The sequence below is a fragment of the Equus asinus genome, chromosome 16, assembly GCF_041296235.1.
Source record: "Equus asinus isolate D_3611 breed Donkey chromosome 16, EquAss-T2T_v2, whole genome shotgun sequence".
In the NCBI taxonomy this organism is placed as follows: Eukaryota; Metazoa; Chordata; class Mammalia; order Perissodactyla; family Equidae; genus Equus; species Equus asinus.
This window is the reverse complement of record NC_091805.1, coordinates 29233643-29258126: the sequence shown is the minus strand read 5'-3', so window position 1 is coordinate 29258126 and position 24484 is coordinate 29233643. Positions and strand designations below refer to the sequence as shown.

The 24484-nt window shown below is 47.2% G+C and overlaps 1 protein-coding gene across 7 annotated transcripts in view; it reads left to right on the top strand.

Annotated features, from left to right (window-relative positions):
- The window catches only part of BCAR3 (BCAR3 adaptor protein, NSP family member), a 189776-nt gene that overhangs the window by 70696 nt on the left and 94596 nt on the right, over positions 1-24484 (top strand). For 4 of the 7 annotated variants that reach the window (XM_044749209.2, XM_070486856.1, XM_070486852.1 and 1 more), the window contains exon 2: positions 22118-22445. In XM_044749209.2, coding sequence (XP_044605144.1) covers positions 22129-22445 — 317 coding nt within the window. In that variant the 5' untranslated portion in view covers positions 22118-22128. Of the gene's footprint in view, positions 1-13865; positions 14077-22117; positions 22446-24484 lie in introns of those variants that run through there. The other 3 variants (XM_070486855.1, XM_044749210.2, XM_070486853.1) reach the window with 3 other exon arrangements.

The window sequence follows — 24484 nt, the reverse complement described above, 5'->3', positions numbered from 1 at the left end:
CACTAAGCTTTCTTAATGCTTCTGACATGTCTTCTCTATCAAGGTTACAACAATCCCAAATGGTGCCTTTATGCAAATTAGAAACAGGCACCTCCTTTTCCCAGCAAATGCAGTTCTGCACCAAGACACACAGCTTGGCAAATAGATGCACAGGCTAGATTTCAGCCCCCATTTGCTCCTTCAACTGAGCAATCTTGTGCAGTGAAAAACCTGCACAACTGTACATAGCAGCCCTGTTTTCCATACTCTGCTTTAACTGTGGGGATTGGCCATGCTGCTTCTGCTGCCTCCTCTGAACTTGCTGCTCCCACCTCCACTGCAGCCCTTCCCATAACATAGCCAGCTTTTGATAGGTTACAAAAGACAGCCTGGCACTGTCAGCTTTTCCGGACCCCTCTTTGAAGGAGTTTGTGACCCACTCACACTAGGATTGAGTCAGAGGACTTTGGAAGGGCTCCACCGAGTTCGATTCAGCAGTGTTCTTTCTGACATTATGTAGTCCTCCAGGCCCGGCGAAGATCTACCCCATCTCCTGTAGTAGTGGGAATGCCCTGACCATCCAAGGAGCTCCTCCAGAAGCTGAGGGCAGCGTCCCCTCCACTGTGTTCAAGAGAGTATGCCCTGGAGTGCCGGGGGTTCTAGCATCAGTGTTAGCCTCTTCACCTTTCCTCCCTGAAGGGCTGGCAGGCTGGCTTGTAAACAGCCCTCCTGAAGGCCTGCCCTGATGTCTCAGGATTCCTGAGGGGGGCAGCTATGTGGAGAAGCGTGCCCCCTCCCACCCGGACATCCACAAGTACAGTATTCCCTCACCGGTGACCTGGCCCTTAGGGTTCAGGGTGGTCGGAAAACATGGCATTTTGTGATTCCATCTCTCCCCCTCTTTAAACCCACAGTCTCTGCCAGAATATCTGGACCACCTGTTAGACGTGAATGGTTTGAAGCCAAGTTTCTGGTAGCTTTGCCAATAGCCAGGAGAGGCCACTCCCTTTGAGGAGCAAAGACAGAGGTGGGCTGATCCCTGGGTGGTCCTCACGCTTCACTCCGAGAGGCAGAGGGAGGGGAGAGTTGGCTCCAGACATTCATAGGTGCAAGGAAGAGCCAGCTCTCCATCACTGTGGTAACCCTAGGGGTGGATGGGGCTGTAAACCTGTAAAACAATCCTCAAACTTTCTCTCTTTCCACAGTTAATAGCTGGATTTGCCCATGTAATCTGGTGAGTGGAGGGTGTTGTAGGAACACTTTCAAGGGGCACTAACCCAGCTGTATAGAACCAGGAAAGAAGGTGTGGGGGGCATGATGCCTAGGCTGGGGGCGGGGGTGGTGGTAGGAGTTGGTTAGATAAAGAAAGGAGGAAAGTGTGAGCAATGATGGAGGCACGGGATAAAGTGATGGGTTTAGACTTTACCTTGTGGGTGGCAAGAAGCTCTTTAGGGGCTTTAGATGGTGGAGAAATGTGATCAGGCTTGCATCTTAGAAACATCACTCAGCTGACTGAGTGGAAGACAGAGTGGAGAAGGGCAGGATGGGAGAGAGGGAGGCCAGCTGGGAGGCTATGGAGAGTCCAGATGAGAGCGGATGATGCCCTCAGTTGGAGTGGTATTGGGGGAAGGAGAGAAGGGTGTGAATTTGAGGACTGTTTAGGCATAAAGTCTGCAGGACTTATGGTTGGCTGTGTGTGTACTTGTGAGGGGGCAGTGATGGAGAGAGACTGGGACCCAGGATGGCTCCCAGGGTTGCAGCTTGGGCAACCAGTTGGATGGAGGTGCCATCCTGACATACGGAAATACAAAAGAAGGAGGACCAGGCTTTGGGGTGAGTTAGGTTTGGGATATACTAATTTTGAACTGTCCGTGCCCTAATCCACACTTAGCAGACCAAGTGGATGTAAAGCTGAAGCTCAAGAAGCAGGTTACCTTAAAACTATGGAAGTGTGTGTGATGACCAGGGAGAGTGGGCTGAGTTCAGGTTCTGGGTATCGCCACTTTCAAGGTGGTTGGAGAAAGAAGACTCACCAGGAAGACAGACTGGAAACTGTTGGAGAGATAGGAGGAGAGTCAGGGGAAAATAACGTCTCAGAGGTCAAGGGAGTAGAAAGATTCATGAAGGAAGAAGTGGTCACAAATGTCAAATGTAGCAGAAAGGTCCATAACACAATATCTGAATGGTGTCCACCTGATCAGGCACTGTACAAGTCATTATCATCAGGGAGGTGGAGGGGCTGGGGCAGAAGCAACAGCAGAGTCTTTGGTGAAAGAAAGAAGAAAGACAATGGTGGATGGTAGGTGAATTGGAGCACAGGTGCAGGTCCCTGGGGTCAGGAGTTTGGTGTACTCTGAGGCTGGAGCGTTAGCGGTGTTGTCACAGGACAGAAGTGGGTGACTTTGAGGACTGTAGCTCCAGGGGGAGTTAGGAGAAGTGTCCGACAACAGGGGGAGTACAGTCCAGTGTTTCCCAAATGTGTTTGACCATAAGGACACAGGGATCTTGTTGAACAGGGGTCCCCAGGTCTCCACCTGGATCTCTCCAACCCAGACCTCTAGGAGAAGAGCCTGGAATCTGCCTGGTCAAGTTCCCAGGGGATTCCCATGACCAGGCAAGTTTGAGAGCATTGATGTCAGGGTAGAGAAGGGAGCTTTAGAGAAGAACAGATGGAGAAGAATGGAGGAAAGTTTTGGAAGACACCCTGGGAAGGGCACAGGAAGAGATGGGCCAGGTAAGAGGAGAGCTATGGAGAGCGGTGAAGGAGAGAATCCATGTCCAGAGGGCTCACCTTTTGGATGGTGAGCCAGGATTCCCCCTGGAGAGCTCTGCTGTGGAACTGTAGCAGACTGAACTCTGATGTCCTGGTGGGGACGACCTGGAACACTAAGAGCTGAATCATTTGTGGGTCTGGATTTGGATTGTCTCTCCTCTGAGGAGTTGTCTCACCTATAAATAGTAGGGTGGTTGAAACTTGGATCAACGACTCTGCCTCTCTTCCTTTGACTGCTGTCCTGCCCATCTTCCTATGCCCTTACTGTCTGGCTCTCATCCTGGTGGGTCCCGATAGCAAATGGCCAGTACTTGTCACCTGGGTTTCAAATGCAGAGGTGCTGTATTAAGTTGCCTCACCTCTGTTTCCAAACAAAGCCAATAAGAAGGTGAAAGGCCATTCTATGAAGGAGTTTACACTGTCCCCCAAACTTTATGGGCTTAGATAATCTTCCCAGGATGGGGGTTTCCTCTTTTCACCCTTTGGTGATTCAGGCAAGGCATCTCTGGATCCTGGAGCTGGCCCCAGACAGACACGTAAGTGGAGTCAACAGTCACCGGTGTGACGCACCCCCTACCCCACTCTCTGTACAGCCCTCACCTGAAATTCCACAGGGAGCCAGGTGAGGTTGAAGCAGCCAGGTGTGCAGGGAGAGACCTGGGCTTTAGAACCCCTGTCAGATCTATATTCCAGTCCTCTGAGACTTTCTAGACACTTGACCTTGAGCAACTTAACTTCCCTGAGCCTTAATTTCCTCATCTGTAAAATAGGGATAATAATACCGACTTCTGTGAGGATGAGGCAGACAAAGCACACACAGTGCCGACAGTAGGGGCTTGAGCAATGGGCGGGCCAGTCACTATTGCTCACACTCGGCTACACTCTGCACCGCGAGCACAGAGCCAATGGGAGAGGACAGTACGGGGGTGGGGAGGAGAGTTCAGGGGGCGAGTGTCTCTGGAGCTGCTGTTGACAAGTTTCTGTCCCCATTAGTTACCGAAACCACTGCAGTCCATGTTTACAGTGGTGACTTACCTGTCCTTTATTTTAACTTTGTTATTGCAGGTGGTAACAGTATAATTTCTTTCTGTATAAAGTACCTTGAGGTCAGAGGCCACCAGATCTGCTGCCCCAATGCCGTGTCTTTAGGGGGTCAATCCCTAGGTGGTCATTAACAGTGTACTCTGAATTAAGAAACAAAACCCACAAGTCTAATCATCTGGAGCACAGTCCCCAAGAAAGGCCAGTGTGACTCACTTCAGAATATGCAAGGATTATTCACCAATTTCCTTCCGTGTGGCGCGTTTGTCACTGCCTGGTCAACACTGTGAGGAAGAGCTCCTCTCACACCCTCCGAGTTGATGAGGTCACATGGGGAGCACACAGGGGCTTGAACTTCCTGGAAACGCTGATGAGGGCCAGAGGAGGTTAGGGCAGCACATGGTCTTAGCCCCCAAAGCCTAGAACCGGAAAAAGGAATTTTCCCCAGGCCACCGGGATGATGGGGATGACGACCGGCACATTCCCCTGCTAGAGGTTGCTGAGCCAGGGTTTCCTATGTGGTTTCCTGCCATGAGGGAAATTCAGGTGGATGTGGAGGCCCGGACTGTGGTCCCCAACCCACTGGAGACTCCCACCCCCACCCAGTGTCCAAGACTCTGGTCAAAAGTCCGGTTCACAAATATCTATTGAACACCTACCAAGCGCCGGGCACTGAGTGGACCCACCTAGCTTGCTTCTTTTAAGAGTCACTTTGCTATTCCATGCCTTTCTCAAGTAATTCAGCCTCAACTCTCCTACTCACTGTGAGAAACAGGGTTCACCCTGGGAGGTGACGTAAGCAGTGGAGTCAGGGAGTCTAGTCTAGCGACCTCTGCCTCTCAGCTACATGAACTTGGCTGGTCACTCTGCCTCTGTTTTCTCATCTGTAAAATGGGCTTAATCACCTCCACCTGTCTGGGTTGCTGAATGGATTGACTGAGTGATGTGTGTAAAGCTTAGTCCAGTGCTGTTAAACATAGCTGGTATTATTTGAATTTAGGCTGTTTTCTCCCAGAGAACCTGTGGTGCTCTGCCCCTCATTGCAGACACCTACCCCAATTCTAAGGGTGCTTCAGTGTGTCCTTACCTTTTGGTAACTTGGTACTGTCAACAGAGTCATTCAAAGGAGATCCAAATGGTCACCACCCAAGAGGAGGGCCCCACACCAACCGTGTGTGTGTGTGTGTGTGTGGGTGGGTGGGTGGGTGCATGCACTGGGGAGGGAGGGGTTCATGTGAGGCAGGAACCAGAGAGGAAAGGACCAAGTTGATGACCTGGCCCAGCCCTCCAACTTGCCGTCCCAGCTGCTCTTGCACTGGGGTATTGAGGTGTGTGGCAAGCATTTCATTACTGATAATGCAGTGCCACAGATTGTAAATTGTTTATTTTAAAAATAAACTGGCAGACAACATTGTCTCTATCATAACACTGCTTTCATGCACTTGCATTCCAAAGGACTTTTTAAAATTTTGTTTTAATGTTTCATCATGGCATTTTTCAAGTGTACACAAAAGAAGAGAGCATAGTGTAAGGAACACCAGCGTTAATAATGATCCACATTTCAGCAAGCGAAGGGTGTCCTGAGTGAAAGAGAAAGCTGCGGGACCACACCTCATGCCCTGGGATGGCACGCCTCTGGCACTCTCTGGGAGTGAGTTGTACAACATTCATGTCTTGTTGGAAAAAGACAGAATTCTAGGTCTTTCCAGTCCATTTGCGGTTGCCATCTCTTCTCTCTACCCCTACCTGGCAGGGACTGACTAAGCCTGAAAAATGGGCGACAAAGTCAGACCCTCACAAACAGGCAGTCCTTCATGGCTCCTGCCTGACCCTCTGTGCTCTTGTGTTGAAAATGAGGCAGGCTCAGGCAGAGGCAGGAGGCTGTGAGCTGGGAGCAATGAGCAAGGCTCCACTCTGGACCCTCCCACCACCTGCCAGCAGCCACTTGCCTGCTGAGGTCACCTGTCTCCTCTAGGATGGCTTGTGTCCTGTTTTGTAGAAAGATGACTGCTGTAAAGATAAGCACCATAAAGAGTGGAGAGAAAGGGACAGTACAATCTGACCCTGGGCCACGTGGACCCCACAGGGAAGGGGTCTGTCATACCTGTCAGTGAACCAGTCCAGCTCTGAAGTGTGGGGGAGGCCGTTTCCCCACTCAGCAACAGCAGCAGTGAACTGATGGAACATTTCCCATGGCACTGGTACTACCATACTATCATCGTCTCTACAGCACTTTCCTTCGGAGAGGCTGCGGGCACCACTTCCCAACCATGACATCCCGACACCAACTCAGGCCCTGGATGTCATGAAAAGAGACTGGGATGTGGAATTAGAAAATCTAAATTTCAGCCTGGCTCTGTTATTTAATTTTCTCAGTGACCTTGAGCAAATCCCTGAACCTCAATGCCCTCATTCTAAAATGAGGGGATGGTGATATTTTACCCCAGAATGGTTTTAAAACTCATAAATCATTCTGGCTTTAGGCAAAACTGTGAAAAAGGTGAAGTGTTAAAGTGTTAATTCAACACTTTCCGTTTTCCTGGTCTGAGCCAATTCCCCCTTATTCCCAAATCTCCCTCCTCCGCTCATGCTTGAAGCACCAGATGCTGTCAGGCAGTCAATCAAGAAAACAGCCAGTTAAATTAATATTCATTAAAAGGCTAGTAATTTAGAGGAAATTACCTCAATAGAGGAAATAGTCTATATTTATCACGTGCTCATTAAGTGCCTGGCACCGAACGTGTTTTAGGTAGTTGTCACAACAGTCTCACAAACTGTGTGACTATCATCCCCATTTTACAGGTGGGGAACCTGACCTTGAAATAAGACATTTGCTAAAAATCATGCAGCTCATGAGCAAAAACTGGGATTCCAAAACCAATGTGTCTGACTCTAAAAGCAGTGCTATTTGAATGTTGATTTATGCAGCCTTTTTGAGGCAGCACTATAACCTGGTGATTAAGAGCACGAAGTCTGAGCCAGGCAGCTGGGTTCACAGCTCAGCACCTTTCCCCATTGCTGTGTGACCTGGGCAGGGACTGTGTCCTCATCTATAAAAAGGGATTGTGCCACCTCACGGGATTATTGTCAGAATTAAATGAGTTAATATACATAAAGCTATTAGAATGATACCTGGCACATAGTAAACGTTATGTAAATTATCTTTCATTACGAAAGCAATCAATGCCCATTGGAAAAAATTCAAACAGTTTAAATAACATGAAGGAAAAAGCAAAGTCCTCTTTTGCTCACCCGTCAATTTCGCCTCTCAAACAGTTCGATGGGAGAAAATGCTTCCAGATGTTGTGTACATGTAGACACATGATCCCACACAAATCCATGTTTGTTATTTTTACATTGATGCGGCAACTTGCATTTTTAATATTTAATACTTAATATTTCACAGATATCTTTCTGTGTCAGTACCTATAAAATTACTTCATTCTTATCAGCTGCATAGTGTGTGCCACAGTACAGATGTGGTATAATTTCGTCATCCCTCTGCAGATAAACACTTATTTTTAAACTGCAAACAGTGCTGCCATGAATATCTTAGTGTGTACAGGTGAGTGGGCATTTCTGAAGGACAGATTCCTAGAAGGAGAGTTAGTGGGCAAAGGGCACATTCAGAGCCGCTGTTCTGTTAGGTCATCCATTAAGGATTAACATTGTTTTACAAAAAAGAGGACTGTAGAGAGAAAGCAATGCCTGACACAAAGGAATGAATGGCTAACGAAGGAGTTTTAAGTGATAATATTGCTAGGAAGAATTTTTTTAAGATAGTAGTTGAGTCCTACCCACATCTCACAAACCATTCTGTTAGGCTGAGACTGACTTATCTGGAAGGCTGACTTTGTTCTCAAAGGTTGAATTAGTGCATCCAAGGAAGTCAGGCTTTCCGTCAATCTGGCTGCCCCAGTCTAGGGGAGCTGGTAGATTTCATGTTCCCTTCATTTCCTCCAACTATTTGGGTTCCTTCTTCTGCACTAGAACAGTCTGGCCTGGCTCCCCTCCACCCCACGCTGGGGTCACCTGCAGCATCTAATCTAAGCCCTTTCCCATAATAACTCAAGATGGCAGCCATGTGGCCATTGCACAGACTTAAATACATTTGTTTCCTCTCTCTTCACTTCCACAGTAAAGCATTTTTTTTCAAAACTCCTTCCTCTCCTTTATTTCACCAGCATCAACAATCCGCCCCCTAGTACTTTTCATCTCTTCCTTCTCTGCTTTCTCACAGCACAGGGGCCTCTGCTGCAGCCAGTCCTTCTCTCACTCCCCATGTGTGCTGCGTTCCCCACAAGGATGTAAATTCCTGAAGGCATACTCACCTTCATATCTCCCCAGGCGAGTGATGCTTTCCACATGGTAGGCCCTCAATGAATTTGTTTTTAAGTGACACTTTTAATAATAAAATTAATAAATGCTTACTGAACAAAAAACCTGAAAAGGAGAGCTGTGTTAATATGAAAATTAAAATCATCTGGAATTCTATAATGATCCGGAGATATTTTGGTGTATTTCCTTCCAATTGTTGAAGAAACTGAGAAGCTAATTAATGCAAAGCTGGTCATCAGATTAAGGAAGTAACTGGGAAACAAATGTCTAGACTCTGGTGATGAGGGCGAGTCCTGAAATGGGTGGTTCAAATGTAGACCACCGGGTCAAGCTGCACCTTGCATGGAAAATGGGCCTGTGTTGCCAAGAACTCCATCTCTTTTTCACTCACTCACTCACTCACTTAGTCAGTCAGGAAGTATTTGTCGAGGTTCTATCCAGCATAGCCCTCCTACAATGACTTCTCTAGCAGATATGACAGTGAGTTTGCAGCCATCATACAGGCCTTTAGGAAGCTGAGTTGACTCCCCTGCTTAGTAGACTGGGGATTTCCATGACACCAAGTCCATAGCTAGCTTGTCACAGGGCAGAAATCTAGAGGGTAAGACTTCTGAAAATACTGCAATATTTGCAATATGTCAGAGTTGCCATTTCTTTATGCCGGTGGTTTATTATACTATGTTAACTTCAGGAATTCTCAGTTTCTGTGTCTGCAATTGTTCCAGTTCAGATTTTCTGTTTGATCTTCATTGATTATAGCTTAAACATCTGTAGTTCCTTACTTGTTACCATTCAGGGCTGGGCAAAGCTGGAATTTCAGGAGTCATACTTCCTTAAAGAGCATTTTGCCCAATATCTGCCCCAGCTCCCTCTCGCCTAGTGATGTTATAGGGTGGCACTCCACAAATTGCTTTATGGCAGGAGGGCTCAACACCACGTTGAGTGCTCCCAGAAAAGGCCTATTGCACTGCCCAGGAGTCATCAACTTCCTATCACTGGTTATGTTGTCCTTTCACATGTCTTTTTGGCTAAAGTGGCCCAGGGTTTTGCTGTTTAAACATTAATGTGCAAGCTGGCTGTAGACTTGAAGAAATTTGAATCCTAAAATTGTTTATAGCACAGCCCACATCCATGGCATCACGTTTATTTACCTTATAGGGAGCTTTATGATTAGTATAAAGATGAAAGGACCAAGGGTCTAAAGGCCTGGAGTTCATTCATTCATTGAACAAATATGGACTGACTGTCAAAAATGGGCCAAGCCCCAAACTAGGAACAAAACAAAACCAAAAGCAGACATGGATCTTAGAGTCTATAGAGCAACAGATGTTAAACAGAAATGAATGTGTGATTAGGAACTGTGACAAATTCCAGGAAGGAAAGGGGACCTGAGGCACATATAACCCAGTCATCTGACCTGTTCCGGGTCTCATGGAAGGATTGCCAGGGAACAGGACATCTGAGCTGGGGTTGGTTATTTAATTTCATAGTGCCTCAGTCTTCTCATCAGTAAAATGGGGATACTACTACCCTCTTTGACTCACAGAGACATCGTGGGTAGAGTGGGTAGATTGAAATATGCTCAGGGAACCCAAAAGTGAGCCTGCTGCTCTCCGGCCAGAGGCAGCTGTTCTCTGGCTGCTTCTCCATCTGTCATCAAGCCAGGCGTTACTCAGGCACTTAGACTGCAGACCTTTGATCATTTCCTTCACCCGGCCAGGCAGCTGGAGTTGGATAGACCTGGGGTTAGACTTGGTTCTGCCACTTACACCTAGTGCGAATTTGTGTACATTACTTTACTGCTAAAACTCACTCTTCTCGTTTGTGAAATGGGGGCAATAATAGTACCAGCTCACAGCTTACAGCTTGTGAAGCCCTTAACGTAGTATTTGGCTTGTAGTTACTCCTAAAGCAACTGGAGCTACTGTTATTGTCATTGTTATCATAGCTAATTATTAACTCTTGCCGAGTATTTCTTGGTGATAACTTTGGTCCTTCACCTCCACTCTCACTGCCACCAGCCTAGTCAAAGCCCTTGTCATGTGACACTAAAGGCTATTGCTGCAGCTTCTAATCAGTGTCCCGCCTTGGCTCTCACTTCTCTAGTTCATTCTACGTGGCTTCCAGCATGAGGTTTCTAAAATAAGTGCTTTGCATATATCACCTCTTTTCTTTAATATTATCATTGAAAAAAATATTTGCAGCTCATACCACAAAGAGCTAAGCTTCCTAATACAGAAGGAGTTTCTAGAAAATTGATCATAAAAAGACCTACAAATGGATAGAAAAATGGAGGTACAAATTCCAAAAAGAAACAACAAATGGCTACTAAACATGAAAAGATGGCAGCCTCACTTATTATAAGAGAAATGCAAATTAAAATTTCACTAAAATTCATAGTTTACTTATCAGGGTGACAAAAATTCAAAAGTTTAGGAACACCTCATCAGGATGTGGGGAAGTAGGCATTTTCTTATATTGCTGGGGAGTACAAACTGGTACGCTCCCTATGGAAGGCAATTTGACATTACTTATCAAAATTACAAAAGCATATACCCTTTGACTCAGCAACTTTACCTCTGGAAATTTATCTTACAGATGTGCTTGCACATTCCATGACGTAAGTGCAAGATTATTCGTTGCAGTGTTGTTTGTAATAGGAAAGGATTGGAAACAACCTAAATATCCCTCAATAGGGCACTCATTGCATGAATTATGGTTCATCTCTTCAAAGGAATACCAGGCACTGTTATGGGAAAATCTCCAAGATATATTGTTAAGTGAAAAAAAAAACCAAGTATAGAACTACTACGAGTATAGTAGGTTACTTTTTGTGTAGGGGGAGGATAGCACACACATACTTAGAGAAACTCTGGTGGGCTCACATGATATGAAAAGCAGTTTTTACATATGGTGGAAGGGGGATCGGGCAGATGGGAGAAAAAGTTAAGAGGCGAACTCTTCGCTATATACCATTATATATAGTTTCCAATTTGTGAACCATGTGAATATTATCTAATCAAAAGATTATATTAAAAATACTCCTATTACTCATCCATTAATTGAGCACCTACTATGTGCTAGGCACTGGGCATACAAATGTGACAGTAGTGGTGGGGTGGTGGAAAAACCACTGAACTTGAAGTTAAAATACCTGGTTCAAATTCTGACTCTGCCTCTCACTAGTTATGGATCTACTATCACATAGTAGGCATGCAACAAATATTTGTTGAATGAATTTGTGGTCGAAGCTACTTAACCATTCTGAGTCTTTTTCCTCCCGTAGAAATGGGGATAGAGATGCTTCCTATCTCACAGGGGTATGGTGAAGACAAATGATGGAATGTGTCATCAACTCTAGCAATAGTTAACAACAACTGCTATATTCTAGGCACTTCCACATCCATTATTTCCTTGACTCCTCACATTTATTCCCTCACTTACTCATGAGGAGAGGGAGGAACTGAGAGGAACAGTGACTTGCCTAAGGCCTCTCTGGGTGTGAGTTGTCTCCTGGTCTTTCTTTATTGCTGTCTCCCCATGATGCTCCACACAGTAGAAACTTTACATATAGCAGGTGCTCGGGGAATTTTGAAAATCAAGAAAAATCAAAGTAAATTTTATTGAGTGTTCTCAGTGACACTTCAGAGCAGCAGAAATCAGTAAATGCATTTCTGACAATTCAGTTTAGAAATACACCAGCTGGTATTTTTGACATTCACTGCAATAAACACTTTGGGAGAATCCAACAAAAATCAAAAGTTTGTGCTTCTAAAGAGGTAGAGAAGATAAAGACAAATCCACAAAAACACCCATAAGGAAAATGTAGACACTCCTTCTTAAGAATGCAGCACTTAGAACCTTACAGACTTGCCAATAGTTCTTTCTTAGGGGGATGAAAATTATACAAAATAGACCCAACATGGAACAACTTTAAAAACGTTTTCATTGGAGTAAAACGTACACTCAGAGCAGTGCACAGACCAATTGATTTTTATAAAATGAGGGACAGATGTTTATAAAATAGGACACATCTACGTAACCAGCACCTGGATCAAGAAATAGAATATTAACTATTGAGCTTTAGGAGATAATGCCAAACAGTTTATAAAATGTTATACCAAGTTCTCTAATTTTAGCCATTCTGATGGGTGTGAAGTGAGATCACATTGCAACTTCAATTTGCATTTCTGGGATAATTAATAAATTGAAAGCCTTTTTAAATGTTTACTTGCTTTTTTGAGAAATGCTTGTTGAAATAATCTGCCTATTTTTTTTTTTGGTAAGGGAGATTGGCCCTGAGCTAACATCTGTGCATTCAATCTTCTTCTATTGTGTATGTGGGATGCCTCCACATCATGGCTTGATGAGCGGTGTGCAGGTCTACACCCAGGATCCAAACCCACAAACCCCAGGCTGCCAAAGAGGAGGGTGAACTTAACTACTAGCCACCAGGCTGGCCCGTAATCTACCTATTTTCAGTTGGATTTTCTGCCTTTTCCTTGCTGATTTCTAAGTGTTCTTTATATATTCTGTATACAAGTCCTTTTTTGGATGTATGTATTGCAGTTATCTTTTCTCACTCTGGCTTGCCTTTCCACTAATGGTGTCTTTTGATGAAGAGACGTTCTTAATTTTAATGTGCAATGATCAGTTTTTTCCTTTATAGTTGGTACTATACGTGTTTAAGAAGTCTTTGCCTACCTCAAGGTCATAAAGATATTTTTTGATACTTACTTTGAATAGTTTTATTGTTTTCACCTTCCACACACACATTGAAAATCCATCTGGAACTGATGTTTTGGTATGGTATGAGGTGTAGGGGTCAAGATTCTTCTTTTTCCTCCATGTGGGTGTTCAATTGATCCAGCATCATTTACTGTAAAGACAGACTGTCCTTTCTCATGCATCACAGCAGCACCTTTGACATAAATCAAGTGACCATATCATGTAGATCCGTTTCTGGACTCTATTCTATTGGTTGGGTTGTCTATCCTTGTTGCCAATTACTACTTTTATAGCTTTTTTTTTTTTAAAGATTGGCACCTGTGCTAACACCTGCTGTCAATCTTCTTCTTCTCCCCAAAGCCCCCCAGTACATAGTTGTATATTCTAGTTGTAGGTCCTTCTGGTTGTGCTATGCGGGACACTGCCTCAGCATGGTTTGATGAGCCGTGCCATGTCTGTGCCCAGGATCCAAACTGGCGAAACCCCCCGCGAACTTAACCACTTGGCCGCGGGGCAATAGCTTTATAATAGGTCTTGATATCTGATAGTGTGTGTTCTCCAGTAGGCTCCACTTTTTCAGCCCACCAAGCCATCTCGTACCTCCACCTCCCACTTTGCTTTCAATATTGCAGGTGGGTGTGATTGATTTGCCTGTTCCCATGGCTTGGTTATTTGTGGTTACCTAGATCTCTGTCCCATCAAAGCCCTTTAAACGGAAAGGCAGCCAGGTGTCTGCCCAAGAGCAAAGCAGATCTGCTGGGTAATTAAATAACGCGGGGAAAGGGGAGGAGTGGATTAGGCGAGGTTGTACAGTGAGGAAGTGGTCGGTCTATACTTGAAGACTGGCTTCTCCGGGAGATACGAGAGCCCAACTCTAAAATCCGGGCAGAGGAGGGCAGGGCGAGGTCACCGCATGTAAATATCCGGGGGGGCCGCAGGGCCGCGCGAATCGGCTGGCCGGGGTGGGGCCGCGAAGCCGCAAATCACCAGTTGGGGGCCGGAGTGCGCGCAGCCGGCTCAGAGCCGCGCCTGCAGCTGCCGGGGCCGGGCCGAGCGCGAGCCGAGCCGCCGGGCGCACAGGCGAGCCGCGCGCGGGCTTCTCTGCGGGCGCGCCCCGCCGACCATGAGCGCCCCCTGCCCAGGGAGCAGCCGCGGCGCGGGGCCCGCCGTGCGGCGCCTCTGAGCCCAGCGGGAGAGCCCGGGCGCCGCGCGGGGAGGTGAGTCTCCGCCGCGCACCCCGTGTCGCGCGTCCCGCCGGGTGCCGCTCCTCCCGGGGCGCCTCGGCCTCCGCCTCCCCGTGGAGGACGGGCTGGGAAGTTTGTTGGAGCAACTTAGGCTGTGGGGAAAGCAGAGCCGGCGCCCCGGCGCGCCTACCCCACCAGCAGAGTTGGCGTTAGGGGTCGGGAGTGGCTGAAGTGGGGACGGGGCTTGAGCCCTCTGAACTGGCTGGGATTCCCAGACGTGGCCCGCGGCGGGGGGCGCTCAGCGACCTGCGGCGAGCATCCCTGCTGTTTGCTCTGGAGCGGCATCTGCCCGGGCGCTGGCCTCTGCCGACCCCCTGCCCGCCCAGGCTGCTCGGCCGGCCCCCCCTCCCCGCCCCTCTCAGTCCCAAGGCCGGCGGGGTCAGGGGACGCGAGGGGCTGAGGGGCTCCGCTAGAAGCCCTGGTCTCGGAGGAGGCGAGTTTCTCCACTAATCTCTTGAAAAGTTTGCAAAGAAAGCGAAGGAGCCGGCCCGGTAACTGTTGACAACATCTCCCTCCCTCTCGCCCTTTGTTGAGAAAGCATGAATAGTTGGTTGTGTCGCCCCCTCTGCGTCGGGAAGGGGAGGGAAGGGGAGGTGAAAGATAGGAAGGGAGGGTGGGTGGGCGCGACAGGAAGGAGGTGCGGATCTCAGCCCATCTTTCTTTACCGGCCGAGGCTACCGCCACTTTAAAAGTTTGCTCAGGTGTAGACGCTTGTCGGGAGAGGTCAAGTGGACTCCGAAGCAGCTGGCCGGGCGGCGTGTTTCTGGGGAACCCGGTGGGTCGTGGCTGAGGTTTTGGGGGGGTGGAAAACTCTGGTTTTGGTGTTAACTGGCTTGAAGCAAGGTGCGAAGGGGAAAGACTGTTTGCCTAACCTCGTGTCTGCTTTTGCCTAAAGCCATTAGCTGAGATGGAAAGTAGAGCCGTGCCTTCAGAGATTCTTTTAAACCTTGACTCTTATCTGCCAAGGCTACACAGATCTCTCGAAGGAAAACGCAGTGGCGGAGGGAAGGTCAGTTTGAGAGCGGATAATCTCCCTGCGTGTTGCCAAGGACTGAGGCGAGATTCGGGAGGAAGGGGGAGGCCTCGGTGCTGGGGGCGGGGCTCAGCAGGGCGCAGGTCCAAAGAGGGAAGGGGCTGCCCGGTTAATGATGGGGAAGCCACAGCCAAGCGGTTGCACGCGGGTGTGCAAGGGAGCGTATGGAGTTAAACGTCAACAGTTTGCCGTGCCAAGGGCTCCCTCACCCCCTGACTCCAACCTTCTCTGAACTGCTGCTGAGAAGGCTGACATTTCCAGAATGACTAACCAAGATCTCAATCTCCAATTCATGTAGAAAGGACTGCTTGTCAAATGGATGCTAATCTCAAGAACCTTATCATGTAAATCCTGTGCTGTGTTGCTTGAAATACAATCCATGGAAGAATTATTCATACTTCAGTCATTTGGCTAGACTTCATGAGTTTATTTCAAAAAGAAAAGGATACTCTCAATTTCTAAGCCCAGGCAAAACTTCTAAATGGATAAGGCAATTTTATATGTGTGGTTCTTCTATCTCCTCTCCTGTATGACTCTGCAGAGAAGATATGAAACTACAGATCCAAATTGTAAATTCTCTATCATGGTCAAATGGGGCGGCAGAGATAGTTACATTTCCAGAGTTTAAAATGTGACAGAAAGTTCTTTAAGACCACATCAGATGACCATCTGTGAGTTTAACTTGCTCTCTCATTTCAGAAGTAAATGAAAGATGCAAACAGGTGGGCTGCTTATCTCTGCCTTAATTTGCACGTGATCATCAATTTCTTTGCGACCTCTTTGTAAAGCAAGTGAGTTGGGCTGCTGTTCACAAATATTTCAAAGGACAGCCTCTGACAAGGGTCAGCAAGGTGGCACATGGGTTGGGAGTTTGTCAGGCCTGCTTCTGTCCCTCTTGAGATTTCAGCTCTTTGAACATTCACGTGTTCAGACGATGTAGAGTCTTTGACTTTTGTATAGACTTCAAGGTCTGGTGTTAGACTGAGTCAGGACACTGTGTCTGTTTTCCTGCACAGTGGAGAGAGGTGAAGTCAGATGGTCAAAGACTCCCCTGGGCTTTTCTTTTAAAGACTGCATCCGGGCTCACTTGATGTGCCTATGTGTATCTACGTCTGAGTCTTCCTTGGTTTGGGGTGTTGACATCTGTTGCTCTAGGTTAGTACATTTCCCTCCTCATCTTTCCTGGCTGCAGTCTTCCCCAGAAGCAGTGACTTCATTTGCAAAGTCGTAGTGAGGCTACAGTGACAAGCGAGACAGACATGACCCCTGCCCTGCTTAAAGGAGACCCGCTGTTTATTGAGTGCTTGCTGTGTGTCGGGGACTTTCTATGCACGAGCGCATTTGCTTTTCACAACAACCCCATGCAATAGGTATTGTTAACCCATTTTTACAAATGAGAAACTGACTGTCAGAGAGGTTGAGTAACTTGTCCAGGCCATTCAGCTGGTAGGTCAACGACGGAGTAGGGCTTTGAGCCTCTGGATGTCTTACTTCAAAGCTTAGGTTCTGAGTCATACCATGTTTGATTTTAAAAAATTAAATGGCACATAAGAAGTACATAATGACTAGGAACATTGACACAGAAACATCTCCGAGTGGAGACAATATGGGAGCCAGAGACTGGAGACTTGGGTTTAGTTTCCACCAGGCTCTTCCAACCACATGTTCATACCTCAGGGCCTTTGCATGTGCTGAATCCCCTGCCTAGAACTCCCTTTCGATGTTCTGCTGACTGGCTCCTTCTCTTTTTTTGGGTATCTTGTCATTGTTACCTCTTCAGAGAGTCCTTCCCAGACCACCCTAATCTAAAATAGCCCTCCATCCCCAGCCAGTATGTTTTGTCACTTCATCCTGTTTTGTGTTCTTTAGGGCACTTAGGACTGGGATGTGACCTACTTTGTTTTCTTGTCTGTGTTGGTTGGATGCTCCCATCACAATGTAGGCTCCATGAGAGCAGGCCCTCCTCTAGTTTATTGTATCCTCAGTCCTGTACATTGTAAGCCCTCAGAGAATGTATATTGAATGAATGAACATTTATTTCTCTTATCTGGAAAAAAGAAGGGGCTTGATTCTCTGAGATCCCATCTGCGTATCACATGCTGAGATTCTGCCTAGTGGTCAGATGTGCTAAGTGGCTTCAATGTCAAAATGGAAAGTACTTACCTTGAACCTAGATTCCAACTACATACCATGCACTTCCATCCCTTGGAATTCCCCGGGCTCCTGGAATCTGGAAAATTAAAAGTAAAACTCAAGTAGGAAATACAGGCACCCAAAGATCGCAAAAGAACCCCCTTCCACTGTAGTCCCCCTTCCGTCCCCTACCCCACTTTTAGTTTGTCTTAGTTGTTGAAGTTATGTCTCTGGCCTGGGCCCACCTGCCTCACCATCGGACCGATTCAAGCTTGACATAGGGCCCAGGCTTGAGCCAGTCTTTCCAAGTGACTAGACAGGGCAAAGCTGTATTTTAATGAGGAAGAGTCCCAAGTTCGAGGCGGCGAGGTATAGAGGAGAGCTGGGCTGTGCATTTCCAGTTCGTCTGCAGCCGAGAAGTCTTAGGAAACATCACCTTGGATGATCGTCTCCCTCCAGTTATTAAACTCTGCTTCACGTCCTTCAGGTTGGCATCCCTTCCTCAGGGAGGCCTTTCCTGGCCACTAGATTAACCTCGAGCCTGGTCCCCACCCTGTGTGTTCCTGTAGCACTGGGGATCACCAACGTGGGCATCACTTACTGTCTGCTTCCTCCACAAGGTAGTAACCTCATGAGGACTGCTGTTTGGCACTGTCCCCAACACCCAGCACCGTGCCTGCCACATAGGAGGCCCTTCATAAATGTGTGTTGAGTAGAAGAATCAATGAATGCTTCTATTGACTGAGTGACTCTTCCTCATTGTCGTTCTATGCTGTTCCCCAGGTGAACACATCTGAGCATAAGCTGCTCTGTACCAAAGAGACTCGCTTACGCCCTGGTCCTCAACCCTGGCTCCACCCACTGGAGAGCTTTAGTAAGACTGTGCCAGGGTCTTGCCAGTCAAGATTCTAAATTCTAATTTCATTGATCTGAGTCGTGGCTTAGGTGTTGAGATTTCAAAAGCTTCCCAGAGGATTTTTATGTGCAGCCGGGTTGAGAGCGGCCACTTTAAGTTTTCAGAACTCATTCCTTGCTTTGGTCCTTATAGGCTGGAAGCGGCCCAGGTGAGAGAGAGCAGGGACGTAATTCATGGATAGCGTATGGTTCCTGACAGTTTAAGAGGTACTTTCACACCTGTTATCACATCAGATAATAACCAGCTAAGGGATCTACCTCTCTGGTTTAAATATTCCCTTTATGTTGATGACTCTTAAAAACCTGCATTCTAGGGCCCAGCTGCATGGCAGCAGTGGTTAAGTTCGCACGTTTCACCTCGGTGGCCCCGGGGTTCGCCAGTTTGGATCCCGGGTGCAGACCTACATACCATGTGTCAAGCCATGCTGTGGCAGGCGTCCCACATATAAAGTAGAGGAAGATGGGCACGGATGTTAGCTCAGAGCCCGTCTTCCTCAGCAAAAAAAAGGAGGATTGGTAGCAGATGTTAGCTCAGAGCCAATCTTGCTCAAAAAAGAAGAAAAAAAAAAATCTACATTCTTTCCTGGCTCCTGACTGCACGTACCAATATCTAGCCTCCTAGACCGGCTGTCCCACTGGTACCTCACACGCAACAGCTACAGTGGTGGGCTTGTACCCTCCCTCCCGCAGTGGTCCCCACTTACACTACTCAGCATGTTATAGCACAGCGCGGTCTTCCCATGGCTGCGGCCTCCTTCCTCCCAGCCGGAGGCCTCAAGCTCCTGGTTCCTCACTCTGTCCCTCCTTTCCCTCCCCGGCCACTGCCCCAGGCCAGAGTTCATCATTCCTTGCTGGCTTGTTGCTGTCAGCCTGACCTCCCTCCCTGCCTCCCTTCTCTCCCCTCCACAATTGCCAGAGCTACCTGGGCACAGCCTGGTTTCCGTCCCTCCCTTCCAGAGCTTCCCTGGCACTTACGGTCAAGTCCAGACACCTTGGCACAGCCTTCAGACTTCATGATCTGATCTGAAGCTGTGCTTCTTCTGGGCAATGCTTCTCGACTTCACTCGAGCCACACTACAAACTTGCAGTTTCCTGAGCCTTTGGGTGCACTGCCCTGCCTTTATGCATCTGCCAGTACAGCATCCTCTTGAAAGGCTTTTCCCTGTAATTTTCAGCCTTTTCAAAATTCCTCATCTCCAGTGATGCCCTCTCTGAGATCCTCCTTGAGCCCTTTTGTTAAAATTAATTGTTCTTCCCTCCAGCGTGTTGAGGGCCCCTATCGAGTTATATTCCTTTCTCTCAGAGTTCACCACCAGATGTCAGAGAATAAACCGAGATGTGGGTAACTTGCTTCAGGGCCTTCTAGAGCACTTTGGCTCAATCTTGAAGTCCAGATAGATCTTAGAGAAGCACAGAGGAAACAAGCTACTGGACACCCGGGAGCCAGGGTAGCTGTTGCCCGTCACACTAGCCTGGGGATAGAGTTGATCGGCAGTGTGGCCCTTTGTCCACAAAGAGGTTCTGTGGGATGCTCTGGGCCTCCCCACAAGGTTCTTTGAAATGATTCAGGCCTGTCTGTGAAGGAAGAAGGTGCTGACAGCTTGAACAGGGAGAGCTCACAGTCGCGGGGTGTGTGTGTTTAGGGTGAGGGAATCCTAGTGGGCTTACGTCACTGGTGGTCAGGCAGGGAGGGCTAGGGAGTTTGGTTTCTTTTTTAATAACGATGATTAACGTTGAGCAAGTGCTGACATTGTGCCAGGTACTGGCCAGACCTGGGAGGGGCCCCCACGGGGACTCAGTCCCATTGTTCTACACCCGCTGTGAGCCAGGCCTTCTGTGTGGTCCCAGTTAGACGTGGAGCAGACAAGCCCCAGAATTACCAGGTTTGGCAGAGAACTGAGGACAGGGTGAGAATTATGTGCCTTGAGCAAAGGGTCTCCTTCCACCCAGCCCCCAGCACTTGTGTGTTTCTCTCTCTTGCATGTGAAAGCAGCGGACTGTGTGTGTTTTATTGTCATTTGTCTCCTTTGCACACTCTGCTGTCTTTATCCCGGTTCTACCTCTTACACTGTGAGCTTCTGGAGGGCTGCGTTCTTCCTGGTCGTCTTCAAGCCACGTCCCAGATCCCCAGTTGCTTTGTGGAACTGACTCTACAGTGGTGCTGTTAAGTGATGGTTTTCACTCAGAGCTGTTCCCTTTGCGCCGGAAAGGCTGGTCTGTGAGGAATGGGGGCTGAGGGCTTGAGGACAGACGGCAGAGCAAAGGGACGTTCTCCTCACCAGCCTCGGGGAAAGGCAGTGCGCTGGGCTTAGCTATGCTGCTGTGATGTCCAGACCAGTCTGATACCATAACTAGTGGGGCAGATTCTGGATCTTTATGTCTCCAGGGACTAGCCCTAATTTTTATTCGGGCTGGTGTTTCTTTTCTCCTATCTGGTGGCTTTAGAAATGTCTGATATAATTTGGCTTAGGTCAAAACCATAGGCTGGAGCCAGCCCTGATGGCCTGGTAGTTAAAAGTTCAGCACTCTCACTGCTTCAGTGGCCCAGGTTCGGTTCCCAGTGGCGGAACCACACCACTTGTCTGTCAGTTGTCATGCTGTGGCAGCAGCTCACATAGAAGAAGTAGAACTTACAACTAGAATATACAACTATGCACTGGAGCTTTTGGGAGGGAAAAAAAAAAAGATCAGGAACAAGACAAGGATGCCCATTCTTAAAAATAGCCATAGGTTGTTTCTTAGGGGTGCTGACTCTGCTCAGGGTGAATATTTCTATTCACGGTCACAGTTGGGAACAATTGTTGGGGCTGCTTTTGCATACAACCTCACGTACCATTTTCCTTTTCTTTCCATGAACCACCCCCCTTTTTCTTTTCTTCTTTCTCTTCCATTTCCACTCTTTTGTGACTGTACAGTCACCATGCACATTGCTTAGCGCTGCTGGTGGCAGGCAGGTTCCTGATGCCTCTGGGGGATAGTGTATGTGGCTTTCCTCTGCAGCTGAGCGCACTGATGTATAGAGTGACCCACCTCCTGACCCCTGACCCTGGCCAGTCTTCGTTAATTAGAGTACATTGATTTATTTATAAGCACCAGGTTTTTGCCAGAAAAATTCTGCCTTGTTGTTCTGGCTAGCACAACTGAAGGGCTGGTCTGGCACTGAAGGCCTTCTGGCAGCTAAGGAATCCCAATAATCTCCACCTGTTCTTATCGTTTACCGGGTGGTGGAAGTATGTGAGCTAACTATCTAACATATTATAGTGTTTTCTCTAATGCATTTGTTACTGAAACCTTCTGTCCTTCCTTAATAATCTCTTTTGTTAGTCATGCTTATCCATCAGCTTCAGTCATCTAAAATAACAAAATGGCTCATGTGCCTCTAAAGTCTCTGAAACGTGTTTGCCCGTTTCCATTGGTGGATCTTCTGCCGGTTCAGGAGAATTTCTCTAAAGGATCAAAAAACGGAGATGAGGGGCCGGCCCCATAGCTGAGTGGTTAAGTTCCTGCGCTCTCCTTCGGCGGCCCAGGGTTTTACCAGATCGGATCCTGGGCATGGACATAGTACCGCTCATCAGGCCACAGTGAGGTGGCGTCCCACATAGCACAACCAGAGGCACTCACAACTAGAATATACAACTATATACTGGGGGGCTTTGGGGAGAAGAATAAAAAAAAAAAAACGATTGGCAATAGTTGGTAGCTCAGGTGCCAATCTTTTTAAAAACAAACTGCTTAATAAAAAGAAAAACGGAGATGAGTAAACCTCCCATTCATATTAGATTTCACTGGTGATGCCATTCAATGTTTGTCTTTTAACACTCCGTGAACATTCTCTTTTGTTAGGTGGTCCATTTCCATTTCCCTTTGTAAGTAGGAAGTCAGTTCTTGTGGTCATCTTAGATTTATACCTTCATTCTTTTCTTTCCCCCTTAGAGTTGAGAATCATGGCTGCAGGAAAATTTGCAAGCCTTCCCAGAAACATGCCAGTGAACCACCAGTTCCCCTTGGCCTCCTCCATGGACCTTCTGAGCAGCAAGTCACCTCTGGTTGAGCATCGGCCAGATGCCTATCAAGACGTGTCTATACATGGTACACTGCCACGGAAGAAAAAAGGCCCTCCTCCCATAAGGTCTTGTGATAACTTCAGTCACGTGGGTACCCTCCCCCATTCCAAGTCTCCACGGCAGAACTCACCTCTGACCCAGGACGTCATCCAGGAGCACCCACTGCAAGACTGGAAAGGTGAAACCTTCACCTTCAGGTAACTTCTTTAATTCCATGAGTGAAAATGACTTGTCTTAAAGGGCTTTTTAAAAGTCTTTTTATAAGGGAAAATGTCAAACATGTACGCAGCAGAGCAAATAGTTTAACTAACTCCCATGGACCCATCACCCAGCTTCAACAGTTATCAGCTCATGGCCAGTCCTGCTTTGTCTGGGCTCCCACCCTCTTGCCTTTCTCTGGTATTATTTTGAAACAATTCTCAGGCCCAATTTTATTTCATCTGTAAATATTTTGGTATAGGTCTTTCAAAGATAAGGACATTTATTTTAAAAACATATAACCACAATATAAAAAATTATAACGCCTAAAAAAATGAACCATTTCTTAATATCATCCAATATTTGAGAGTATTTTTAAAGCTGACTTCCTAGCTCATGAAGTCCCTCAAAAGCAAGCATAAGTATTTTTTTTTTGTCATAACATCAGATTCTGAAGTCTGTCCATCCAATTCTATAGAGATGCCAGGATGTCTATAAAGTAGGGCCTGCATCTCGTTGCAGTTAGTTGTCAGCATGCTGAAATAAAATTTTGTGTGGATATGTTATCTGGTCAGCTTCAGAATACTGTAGAACAAGAATTGATTTCTCTTTCTATCTACCAGGGATCTGGGTAAATAAGCCTTATGGTTGTAAAGGCTTCTCTGGGTTTGTAACAGGCCTGGCTGTGATTGGTTTCTGCTTGTTAGAGCTGGTTTAGAAACTCTGCCCTCCTTTTCCCGTTGGGGAAGATCAGCAACCTGTGATGCTATTGGGCAAAGAAGGGGGTGGTTTCTTCTATTGCTCTCCTGGTGTCTCTCTTTTTGTTCAACCCTGTGCAAAGAAAACTACTTTGATCCCAGCTCCTTTATTTGTTCAATATCTATATATTGAGCACCTATGTTAGTCAGAGAACATTGATTTTATAAGCACCAGTGCTTCCCCTGGAAAATTCTACCCAGTCCCTCTGAGTGTCTCCACTGAAGGGCTGGTCCAACATTGAAGACATTGTAGCAGCCAAATCATTCCAGTAATCTACTATTGCTGTTTGACGGGGTGGAGAAATATGTGAACTAACAGGCTAGCAATGGAGCACGTGAAACGGTGTCCTCCCAGAGCTAACATTCTAGTGAGGGACCCAGATATAAATACAAGTCAATAAATGAGACGATTGCAGATTATACTAAATTCTGCAGAGCAAATAGAGTGATATGCTGGAGATTTATGAAGGTTGTATCTTCTTTTAGGGTAGACAGGGCTCAGTGAGACCTGCATAATGAGAGAAGGCAGCCATGGGAAGAACCAGTGGAAGGCTGCTCCAGGCATAGGGAGAACAAGTGCCGAGAACTGGGGGTGGGAACAAGTTGGGCATGTTTGAAAAACCCCAAACGAAGCTGATGTGGCTTGTGGCTGGAATGTAGCAAGTTGAGAGGAAAGTAGTTTAGATGTCGGGAGAGAGCCAGGCAGGCAAGAGTTCAGAATTAGTTTTAGTGCATAATTGCACTAGTACAAGAAAATGAGTGGAGGCCTGGATAGTCTCTGTAGAAAGCATTGGAAAGCTCTGAAATGTTTCTGACATCAGACTAGAGCTTTCCCAGGGTGTCCTGGGGGTTGGAAGGCTCTGGATCTGCTCTGCAAAATCTAGACGGATGACTTCCTAGCTCAGAGGGCTAGTGGGTGCCTGCTGATGAAACAGATAAATGTGAAGGTGCATACCTGTGCACAGCATTGTTCATATCACATCATTGGCACTTAACAGGCTGGGATGCAGAAGGCAAGCAATCACTACTCCGTCTTGTGAAGGCTGTGAGGCGGCAGAGGAAATAACTTCTGGTCAGCCAGAAATACTTACAAATGCCAGGCTCACAACGTGGAGTCCGAACCAACTGTTACCCGGCTTACTGTGGTCACTTTTTATTTAAGTTGAACTCTGTGCTGAGCTAGGTATCTACTATGTACCACACACAGACAACTCGCAAACTCATTCCTTGAAGTTGTAAGGTCCTGGCTGGGGGCCAGCTGTTACAAGGGCGACTCCAGG